Genomic DNA, 11759 nt, shown 5'->3' on the forward strand with positions numbered 1-11759 from the left:
GATTGGCCGTGCTAAATTGCCCCTTAGTGTCCAAAAAGCTCAGATGGGGTTATTGGGTTACGGGGATAGGGTGGAAGTGAGGGCTTAAGTGGGTCGGTGCAGACTCGATGGGCCGAATGGCCTCCTTCTGTACTGTATGTTCTATGCCTAATGCAGGAAGAAATTAGGCCATGTGTGTCATGCTTCAACCTCCCCCTAATTTCTCCACAGACCTATTTACTGTACCAGCTTCGAGGAAATGGCGCCCGTGTTATTTCCTGTTGCACTCGATGGTAACAGAGGAACTGGAGGCAGATCAATTGCCCTTAGTGTCCAAAATTGCCCTTAGTGTTGGGTGGGGTTACTGGGTTATGGGGATAGGGTGGAGGCGTTGACCTTGGGTAGGGGGCTCTTTCCAGGAGCCGGTGCAGACTCGTTGGGCCGAATGGCCTCCTTCTGCACTGTAAATTCTATGAATCTCCTCCAGTCCCTTTCACCGTATACTTTGAAAAAGGTTGACCCAGCTCCTCTCCCAGTCACTAACAGACCTCCTGTGCATTTCTACCCATCTTAGAATCTGTGCAGTGTAGAAGGAGGCCATTCGGCCCGTCAACCCTCTGAAAGAGCGACCCACCCGCCTCCCTTGCCCTACCCCGTAACCCCACCTAACCTGCACATCTTTGGACTGTGGGAGGAAACCGGAGCACCCGGAGGAAACCCCACGCAGACACGGGGAGAACGTGCAGACTCCGCACAGACAGTCACCTGAGGCAGGAACCGAACCTGGGACCCTGGCGCCGTGAGGCAGCCGTACTAACCCCTGTGCCGCTGCGCCGACCCCTCCTGCCTCTTAATGTACAATTACACTTCCTCCTTGTGTCAGGGCAGAAGAATCTTCTGAGGTCTTCGATTCCATAATAATGCGAGAAAATTGGAGTCATTAGCCAGGCAGCCAGGTTCAAGCAGGGTTTAATTACTGTGTTCTTCACAATCGCTTCTTTCTAAAGGGAAGAAAGGGATATTTTTGGCGCAGTTGACAATCACGAGTCTCGTGCGAACGGTAGAAGCCAGTCTGATATTTTCAAAACATTCCCCCAGTATTTTACAAAATACGCTGGCGGAAGATAGGCGCAGATCAGACGCTTCAAACCTCCGGAGTTTTTTTTTTTGGAGCGTTGAATGCGAGCAATATCTGCCCACAAGAGGTGGGGAGCCCCCCCCCCCCCCCCCCCCCCCACCTCCAGGAAGGGTCTGAGAGATATTTTGGGCAGCGGGTCATTGGAGAGTAAGTGAGAAGCCAGTTCAAAGAGACTTCAAAGTATTGAGTAGTCCCTCCCGCGTCCAAGGTGTACATTTTTATTTGAAGCGTGGGCTTACATGTTCAAAGGTCTGTGGATGAAAAGTAATCACCTCCTCCAGCAGGAGACATCAAGCAGCAGGGCAGGTGGAACCTGTCCTTGGATGTTCAGCGGTTCGTCCGCTGTTGAACAGGGGTCAATGCCCGTTTACCGATCTCGGCAGCACCGGCGTTGTGATGGTTCAGCGCAGAATACGGGTTCCCGCTCCTCTGGATCCTTTCCCAGTCCAGGAGCATTTCCCCACTCTGCCAGCGAGACCTGGTTTACCCTTAAAGGGACCCTGCATTTCTCACATGGTCACACGTGGCCGTCTGCGTCCTGAGCTCCCAGCTCCTCCGCGACCGCTCATGGCAACAGGGCTCCTTGAGACCTCTGTGGCACACCCAAGGCACTTAGCCACACCCCCCCCCCCACCCTCCCCCACCCCACCTCCCCCCCCCCAACACAGGGAATGTGACTGAGGGGGTGGAACAGGTCACCTGACAAATCCAAAAACCCGAGGTGCCCTCGCACGGTCTGGTGATCGATGGATGGTGGTGTTCCGAACGCCCAAATGGGTCGTCAGGGCAAGAAGAGAATGCCACGGAAATGGGCCGGCGCAACTCACAATTCCTCCCCCCCCCAGCATATTCACCAGAGAAACCTCAACCCTGCGTGACTTCAGAATCCAGGCAGAAGGAAGGGACCCAGCTCTTCAGAGAGGTGAACTCGCTCCGTTTTGAAAGAAGACCAGGGCGAATGAGGGTCGCCCAATTGTCAAACCTTGGTTGGAATGAGGGGAATAGCAGCAGAGTGTCAGTGTCGCGCCTCCAACCCAACCTCAACACCTGCTCCAGCCCCCCCCCCTTCACCGCACTGACTTTTCAAACTGTGCCGAACAGCAGGTGAGGAAGGCACAGGTCAAAGTTTATTCCCTTGCACTATTGGAATCGGATTCACTTTCCCACGAGCTGTGCACTAACGTTCTGGGTCTGTGAACGCTCGTTTACCTGCCCAGGGTTCCATGTCGCTAACCTGGGGCGGGATTCTCTGTGTTTGGGACTATGTCCCCACGCCGTCGTAAAAACGGTGGCCTGTCACGCCAGAAAAACTGAAGTCAAAAGGCTACATATTCACGGCTGTGCAGGGATCCTGCACTTCCGGGTTGGAGGGTCCCGGACTGCACAGGCCCCCAGCGGTCACGCCGTGCTCCATGGCAGACTCAGAACGCAGAGCTGGACCTCCTAAATACTGCCCGCGATCGGGCGTGCGCCCAACCCGGACCGCCCAAAAATAGCCCGGTTCCCACCCCCCCAACCGGCCTACGATCGATCCGCCCCCGACCATGGCGATCGCGGACTGAGTCAGCAGCCACCACTCGGGTACCCTGAGCGGCTGGAGCTCATCAGAAATACTGCGTCGTGACTCCATCCGGTCGGGAATGCCGGGTCGGGCCTCTGGCAATGGCCGCAGTTCGGGGATACGCAGAGGGCACGCCGCTTTTCGGGCTCGGAGAATCGAGGAACCGGTCCCGATTCCGTGCGCGGAAACGGATTCTCCGGCCCGGCGCCGGACGCGATTCCGTCGTCGGGGATCCGTCCCTTCAAAGGCTTGAAGCTCAAAAAAAAAACAACCCCCGTGGGGAACCAAGTCAGCGAGACAGCTCAGAATCGGAGGAAATCGTAAAGGTGGGGGCAATGAGTGGCTCCCCCCCCCCCTCCCCCTCAGATCAGGCGGAAATCCGGGAAGGGGTAGAATCTTGGCTCGGCACAACATCGAGGGCCGAAGGGCCTGTTCTGTGCTGTACTGTTCTATGTTCTATAATCTCTCAAACGCTATCCACCGTGCATCCTCAAATCGGGCAGCTGGGGGTGAAGGAGACGGGTCCAGTGTTCAGAACCCCAACCAGATTATAGTGCCACTCGATTCTTGTCACACAAGCCTCCTGCAAACGATTACTGCAAAATAATACAGCAAGAGCAGCAATTCCCGGGGAGAATTTCTGACCCCTCTCTCTGAAGCTCGATGATGCACATTCCGATCATCAACTATCAACCATCATTAATTTAAATCACTGTCTCATTTTTACAATATTAATTAAAATAAAGAATTCCTGCGCAACTCACTTGACTTCAATTACTAAAATACAGCAGAATACTTTGCACGCAAAATGACAGGGAGCATGTGAAAGGCATTGTGCCAGTGTCTATTTTTAACTCCCATCGCTGGCTGAGTGTGGAAATGCTCGTTAGGTTCAGTGGCGGCCGGCACGTGCACCATGTTTAAGTGCACATCGCTGACTGCTACTTTTAGAATAGGACCAATATCATTGGACAAAGAGAACAGACTGCAAGATATTTCCTTCTTACTTGATCTTGGGATGGGATTTATTGCAAATTGTCCTCTTAATACAATAATATAACAATAATCTTTATTATTGTCACAAGTAGGCTTACATTAACACTGCGATTAAGTTACTGTGAAAAGCCCCTAGTCGCCACATTCCGGCCCCTGTTCGGGTACACAGAGGGAGAATTCAGAATGGCCAATTCACCGAAAGCACAAAGAGAATAAAGAACAATACAGCACAGGATCAGGCCCTTCGGCCCTCCATGCCTGTACCAGTCATGATAGCAATCTTTGCCAAAACCCGCAGCCCTTCCTTGTGCCGTATCCCTCCCATCCATCCTATCCATGTATTTGTCGAGATGCCTTTTGAACGCCGTTAATGTATCTGTTTCCACAGCCTCCCCTGGCAGCGCGTTCCAGGCCCTCACCACCCTCTGTAAAATCCTGCCTCACACATCTCCTCTAAACTTTGCCCCACGGACCTGCGCCCTGACTCTGTGCTTTATACAGGGAGGGATTCTGCAGTCATCCAGCGGGACACCATTCGCTGTTGATGGGATTAGAATATAGAACAGTACAGCACAGTACAGGCCCTTTGGCCCACAATGTTGTGCCGACCATTTATCGTAATCTAAGATCAACCTAACCTCCACCCCTTCATTTACTGCTGTCCATGTGCCTGTCCAAGACTCGCTTCGTTGTCACTAATGACTCTGACTCCACCACCTCTGCTGGCAGTGCATTCCACACACCCACCATTCTCTGTGTAAAGAACCTACCTCTGACATCTCCTCTATTTAGCACAGGGCTAAATTACTGGCTTTTAAAGCAGACCAAGGCAGGCCAGCAGCACGGTTCAATTCCCGTACCAGCCTCCCCGAACAGGCGCCGGAATGTGGCGACTAGGGGCTTTTCACAGTAACTTCATTGCAGCCTACTCGTGACAATAAGTGATTTTCATTTCATTTCATTTCCAATCACCTTAAAATTATGTCCCCTCGTGACAGCCATTTCCACCCTGGGGAAAAGTCTCTGGCGATCCACTCTATCCATGCCTCTCATCACCTTGTACACCTCTATCAAGTCACCTCTCTGCCTTCTTCGCTCCAGTGAGAAAAGCCCTAGCTCCCTCAACCTTTCTTCATAAAACATGCCCTCCAGTCCAGGCAGCATTCCTGTAAATCTCCTCTGTACCCTCTCCAAAGCATCCACATCCTTCCTATAATGAGGCGACCAGAACTGGACACAATATTCCAAGTGTGGTCTAACCAGGGTTTTATAAAGTTGCAGCAAAACCTCACGGCTCTTAAACTCAATCCCCCTGTTAATGAAAGCCAACACACCATACGCCTTCTTAACAACCCTTTCAACCTGAGTGGCAACTTGGAGGGATCTATGTACGTGGGCCCCAAGATCCCTCTGTTCCTTCACACTTCCAGGAATCCTGCCTTTAACCCTGTATTCAGCATTCAAATTCGACCTTCCAAAATGAATCACTTCACATTTATCCAGGTTGAACTCCATCTGCCACTTCTCAGCCCAGCTTTGCATTCCGTCAATGTCCTGTTGTAACCTGCAACAACCCTCGACACTAACTACAACGCCCCCAACCTTCGTGCCATCGGCAAAACTTACTAACCCACCCTTCCACTCCTCATCCAAGTCATTTGTAAAAACCACAAAGAGCAGAGGTCCCAGAACAGATCCTTGCGGGACACCACTGGTCACCGACCTCCAGGCGGAATCTTTTCCATTCTATCCCCCTGCCGCTTGTCAATGGGAATTGCCATTAAAACCACCCAACATTGCAGTGGGGGGGGGGGGGGGGGGAGGAGAGAGGGGGGGGTGAGGGGGGTGGGGGGTACTGCTTGGGGGGGGGGGGGACAATGTATCCCGAGGACCGGAGAATTCCGGCCACTGTCTCGCCCCCACAACCAAAACTAATCACTTCACACTTGCTGCATTCAATTTTGATGCGCCTCCACCCACTCCACCAACTTGGCCATGTCCTTTCGAAGTTCCACGCCATCCTCCTCACCAATCGCAGTGCCTCCAAAACCAAACACTGAAAAAGTCCCCAAGCGCCAGGGCGGGATTTTTGACCGCGTGTCTGCTGGATAATGGTTAATAGCCCCGGAGCCCCCCCCCCCCCCCCCCCCCCCCCCCCAGTGTCTTACCTTGCTGCAAGCTCTGGTGGATGCTCCAGTAGATAGCCAGGCACTGTTTCTCCTTCTTCATCGCCCGTTTACAGCGGCAGTCAAAGAGCGGGCTTCGCTGAAGCGCCACCACCGCCACGATGCACTCGTTCTTGGCCTCAGGGCCAAAGAGCATGGGGGCCTTCCCCGCCAGGCACTGGCGCAAGGTCCTGTAGCGGCTGCTGCAGCCTGCCTCAGATGCACACAACTCATTGGCCCGCACGCAGTCCACCCTCCAGCCAGCCGGTAGCACAGAATCCCCAGTGGAATGCAGCACCTCGTCTACACCATGGAGGAGGAAGGGTTAAAAAAAAACACACAGATTACAAAGACAGGTTAGAGAGTGACAACTGCACCTTTAACTAGTAATCTAACCAGGTAATGTCCCATTAATCCATTAATACAGCCCAAACTAGTAATCTAACCAGGTAATGTCCCATTAATCCATTAATACGGCCCAAACTAGTAATCTAACCAGGTGATGCCCCATTCATCCATTAATATAGCCCAAACTAGTAATCTAACCAGGTAATGTCCCATTAATCCATTAATACGGCCCAAACTAGTAATCTAACCAGGTGATGCCCCATTCATCCATTAATATAGCCCAAACTAGTAATCTAACCAAATACTGTCCCTCTAATCCATTAATACATCCCTAACTAGAAACCTGACCACATAATGTCCCTTTAATCCATTAATATGGTCCTAATTAGTAATCTAACCAGGCATAGACCCCTTAAACCATTACTATGGCCCTAACTAGTAATCTAACCAGACATAATCCCATTAATCTATTCATATGGCCCTAACTAGTAATCGAACCAGGCATAGTCCCCTTAATCCATTAATATGGCCCTAACTAGTTATCTGGCCAGGTAATGTCCCACTAAACCATTACTACAACCCTAACTAGTAATCTAACCAGATGCTGTCTCTTAACACAACCCTAAGTAGTAATTTAACCAGGTAATATTATTTTAACCCATTAATACAGCTCAAACTAGAAGTCTAACCAGGTAATTGTCGTTAATCCATTGATTAAAATAACCCCAAATCTGAGCAACAATTAGCCTTTGATCCATTCTGATAGAAAGAGGCAGCAAATGTTCTTGTGAATTTGTGGAAGCGATTGAACATCGCCCAGACATGTTTCAGAGGCACTCAGTAATATCCCAGTGCCTGGCTCTGTGGCTAAACCAGGGTTCCAATAATGTGGCACCTGGAAAAGGCGGAGTGCTCCAGGATTGTGGATTCCCAGACAACTGCCCCGGATTGCACTGACCTCCCTCTCCCTCCTCCTCCTCCTCCCCCGGTGATCTGCGGGCGAGTTTCTCGCTGTGTGTGTGCTGCCCAACTCCATTCCTGTTAAACTCCGCTCTTCCCCCATTCTCCTCCGTCTCTCTCTCTCTCTCTCTGCGGGCACTCACTTTGTGAACCCTCATTCAGGCCAGCCCGCCTCACTCACTCATTACAATTTCGGGATCTCATTGACATGACCCCCCCCCCTCCCCTGTCTTGCCTCCAGGTGTGTTTCAGTCTGTATTTTATGCTCATTTTACACTCAACCTCCTCTCTCTGTGTCTGTGCATCTCTCTGTTTCCCTCTATCTCTCCCCCTCTCTCTCTCTCCCCTGCCCTTTCCTCTCACATCCCCTTCTCCCGCCGTCAGGACTGGTAGTTTGTACACAATGACACCCAACCCAATGCACAGGAGGCCATTCGGCCCCATCAGTTGACAGTAACGTCATTGCAGCCTCCTGGTGACACTGGTCAAGGTTATTCTGATTATTATCCGTCTGTCTAAATCTCCCTCAATGTGCGGATCCCTCCCCCCGTGCCCCTCCTGCCTCCACTGTCTGTCTGCACCCCCTGCTCCATCCCCTAGGCCCCCCCCCGACCCCATTCATTCTAACCCTGACCATTTAGCCAGCCCCTTGCTGTGCCCTGTTGCATGTGGAGGATTATTTCAGAGACAGTCAGATCCCAGTGGGGGAATGTGGCCCGTGCTCAGGCACATTGCTGCAGATGCCCACCCCACCCCCCAGAGATCCCTGTGGACAGTGTGGAGCAGAGCGGGTGGTGCCCCCCCCCCCCCCCCACCACCACCACCACCCTGGGGAGAGGGGGGGGGGGTGAGCCAGACCCCAGGTTCTCACTGAGCCTCTCAACCCCTCAGTGCAGCTTCACCTCCAGGGGCTTGTCAGGCAGATGGACAAGGAGGGGGTGATGGGTCGCTGTGTACCCGACACACCCCCACCCACCCATACACACCCAGCTCCCACCCATACACAGTCCCCACCCAGCCCCCTCCGCCCACCCACACACCCAGCCCCCACACACACACCCAGACCCCCCCACCCACTCCCCACCCAGCCCCCTCCACCCACCCACACACCCAGCCCCCCACACACACACCCAGACCCCCCACCCACTCCCCACCCAGCCCCCTCCACCCACCCACACACCCAGCCCCCCACACACACACCCAGACCCCTCCGCCCACCCACACACCCAGCCCCCTCCACCCACTCCCCACCAAGTCCCCCACCCACCCAGTCCCCACCCAGCCCCCTCCACCCACCCACACACCCAGACCCCCACACACACCCAGCCACCCCACCCAGCCCGCCCACCCACCCATACACACCCAGCCCCCCACCCATACACACCCAGCCCCCTCCACCCACCCCCCACCAAGCCCCCCACTCACCCAGTCCCCACCCAGTCCCCCCACCCATACCCACCCAGTCCTCACCCAGCCCCCGCACCCACCCAGACCCCACCCAGCCCCCCACCCACCCAGTCCCCACCCAGCCCCCCCACCCACCCACACACCCAGCCCCCCACACACACACCCAGCCCCCTCCACCCACTCCCCACCAAGCCCCCCACTCACCCAGTCCTCACCCAGCCCCCCCACCCACCCAGACCCCACCCAGCCCCCCACCCACCCAGTCCCCACCCAGCCACCCCACCCACCCACACACCCAGCCCCCCACCCATACACACCCAGCCCCCTCCACCCACTCCCCACCAAGCCCCCCACTCACCCAGTCCCCACCCAGTCCCCCCACCCATACCCACCCACTCCCCACCAAGCCCCCCACTCACCCAGTCCCCACCCAGTCCCCCCACCCATACCCACCCAGTCCTCACCCAGCCCCCGCACCCACCCAGACCCCACCCAGCCCCCCACCCACCCAGTCCTCACCCAGCCCCCCCACCCACCCAGACACCACCCAGCCCCCCCCCCACCCACCCACTCCCCACCCAGCCCCCCCCACCCAGCCCCCCCATACGCACCCACTCCCCACCCACCCACCCCACCCAGCCCCCCACCCATACCCACCCAGTCCTCACCCAGCCCCCCCACCCAGCCCCCCTACACACACTGTCCCCACCCAGCCCCCTCCCACTACCCAACCAGCCCCCCCACCCATCCAGCCCCCACCCAGCAGCCCACCCATACACACCCAGCCCCCCACACACACACCCAGCCCCCTCCACCCACTCCCCACCAAGCCCCCCACCCACCCACTCCCCACCAAGCCCCCCACCCACCCAGTCCCCACCCAGCCCCCTCCACCCACCCACACACCCAGCCCCCCACACACACACCCAGCCCCCTCCACCCACTCCCCACCAAGCCCCCCACCCACCCAGTCCTCACCCAGCCCCCCCACCCCCCCAGACACCACCCAGCCCCCCCCCACCCACCCACTCCCCACCCAGCCCCCCCCCACCCAGCCCCCCCATACGCACCCACTCCCCACCCACCCACCCCACCCAGCCCCCCACCCATACCCACCCAGTCCTCACCCAGCCCCCCCCCACCCAGCCCCCCCACACACACTGTCCCCACCCAGCCCCCTCCCACTACCCAACCAGCCCCCCACCCATCCAGCCCCCACCCAGCAGCCCACCCATACACACCCAGCCCCCCACACACACACCCAGCCCCCTCCACCCACTCCCCACCAAGCCCCCCACCCACCCAGTCCCCACCCAGCCCCCTCCACCCACCCACACACCCAGCCCCCCACACACACACCCAGCCCCCTCCACCCACTCCCCACCAAGCCCCCCACCCACCCAGTCCTCACCCAGCCCCCCCACCCACCCAGTCCCCACCCAGCCCCCTCCACCCACCCACACACCCAGCCCCCCACACACACCCAGCCCCCCACCCAGCCCGCCCACCCATACACACCCAGCCCCCCACCCATACACACCCAGCCCCCTCCACCCACCCCCCACCCAGCCCTCCCACCCACCCACACACCCAGCCCCCCACCCATACACACCGAGCCCCCTCCACCCACTCCCCACCAAGCCCCCCACCCACCCAGTCCCCACCCAGCCACACACCCAGCCCCCCACACACACACCCAGCCCCCTCCACCCACTCCCCACCAAGCCCCCCACCCACCCAGTCCTCACCCAGCCCCCCACCCACCCAGACCCCACCCAGCCCCCCCACCCACCCACACCCGCTCCCCACACAGCCCACCCACCCAGTCCCCACCCAGCCCCCCCCCCCCCACACACACCCAGCCCCCTCCACCCACTCCCCACCAAGCCCCCCACCCATACACAGCTAGCCCCCCCCACACACACACACAGTCCCCACCCAGCCCCACACCTACTCCCCACCCAGCCCCCCCCCATACACCCCCCCACCCACCCAGTCCCCACCCACTCCCCACCCACACACACACACCCAGTTTGCAGCCATTAAACAGTGGGAGCTTCACACACAGTAACCATTGCCCTCACTGTCTGCTGTGACTGGACCTCAAGGTGAAGTCACTGAGCTGGTTGGTGCGGTCCAGAGCCAGAGCCAGAGCAAGTTCACTTACCCACATCACACCCAACAGCTGATAACCACACACCCTTCCAAATTCACCCCCCCCCCTCAGACACACACCCCACACCCTGACATACACTCACACACAGACACCCCCCCCCCCACACCCACACACAGACACCCCCACCCCCCCCCCCGCACACAAACACCCACACCCAGACATACACCCACACACTGACATACACCCACACACTGACACCCCCCCCTCCCCCCCCCCCGCACACACACACACACACACCCAGACATTGTGCAAATACTTCTCACTCACCGAGGAATATGAGGATGATGAAGAGGTTGGTACAATACATGGTGCCTTCTCTCTCTGCTGTGGGGGTGAGGGTGGAGGCTGGGGAGGGGGGGTGTGGGGAGGGGGGTGGGGGTCACTGTCTGGGGAGGGGTTGGGGATGGGGGTCTCTGGGGAGGGGGGAGGGGGTTACTCTGACTGGGGAGGGTGTGGGGAGGGGTGGGGGTCTCTGTCTGGGGGGGAGGGTCTCTGTCTGGGGGGATGTGGGGGGCTCTGTCTGGGGAGGGGTGGGGGTCTCTGTCTGGGGAGGGGCGGGGGTCCCTGTCAGGGGTGGGGGTCTCTCTGTCTGGGGGGAGGGAGGGGGTCTCTGGGGAGGGGGTCACTCTGACTGGGGAGGGTGTGGGGGTCTCTGTCGGGGGGAGGGTGTGGGGGTCTGTCTGGGGAGGGGGGAGGGGGTCACTCTGACTGGGGAGGGTGTGGGGGGTCTATCTGGGGGGGGGGAGGTGTGGGGGGGTCGCTGTCTGGGGGGGAGGGTGGGGGTCTCTGGGTAGGGGGAGGGGGTTACTCTGACTGGGGAGGGTGTGGGGGGTCTCTGGGTGGGGAGGGTGGGGGTCTCTGGGTAGGGGGGAGGGGGTCTCTGTCTGGGGAGGGGGGGGTCTCCAGCCGGGTTGATCTCAGTCTCTCAGCCCAGAGATGTCACTGCTGGGATTGTAGATGGCGGAGACTCCAGGAGCCATTCCTCCTCCTGCTGTCCCTCCTGCTGCTGTCCCTCCAGCTCCTCTCCCT

The 11759-nt window shown here is 57.9% G+C and overlaps 1 protein-coding gene across 1 annotated transcript in view; it reads right to left on the minus strand.

The window, feature by feature from the left end:
* LOC119957467 (GDNF family receptor alpha-2-like) overlaps positions 1 to 11087 on the minus strand; it is a 167698-nt gene extending 156611 nt beyond the window's left edge. Inside the window, exons 1-2 of the mRNA XM_038785550.1 lie at positions 10998 to 11087; positions 5843 to 6142 (exon numbers count right to left, since the gene is read on the minus strand). Coding sequence (XP_038641478.1) covers positions 5843 to 6142; positions 10998 to 11037 — 340 coding nt within the window. The 5' untranslated portion in view covers positions 11038 to 11087. The remainder of the gene's footprint in view (positions 1 to 5842; positions 6143 to 10997) is intronic.
* Between the last annotated feature and the right edge of the window lie 672 nt (positions 11088 to 11759).

The sequence above is a fragment of the Scyliorhinus canicula genome, chromosome 26 (genome assembly GCF_902713615.1).
Source record: "Scyliorhinus canicula chromosome 26, sScyCan1.1, whole genome shotgun sequence".
In the NCBI taxonomy this organism is placed as follows: domain Eukaryota; kingdom Metazoa; phylum Chordata; class Chondrichthyes; order Carcharhiniformes; family Scyliorhinidae; genus Scyliorhinus; species Scyliorhinus canicula.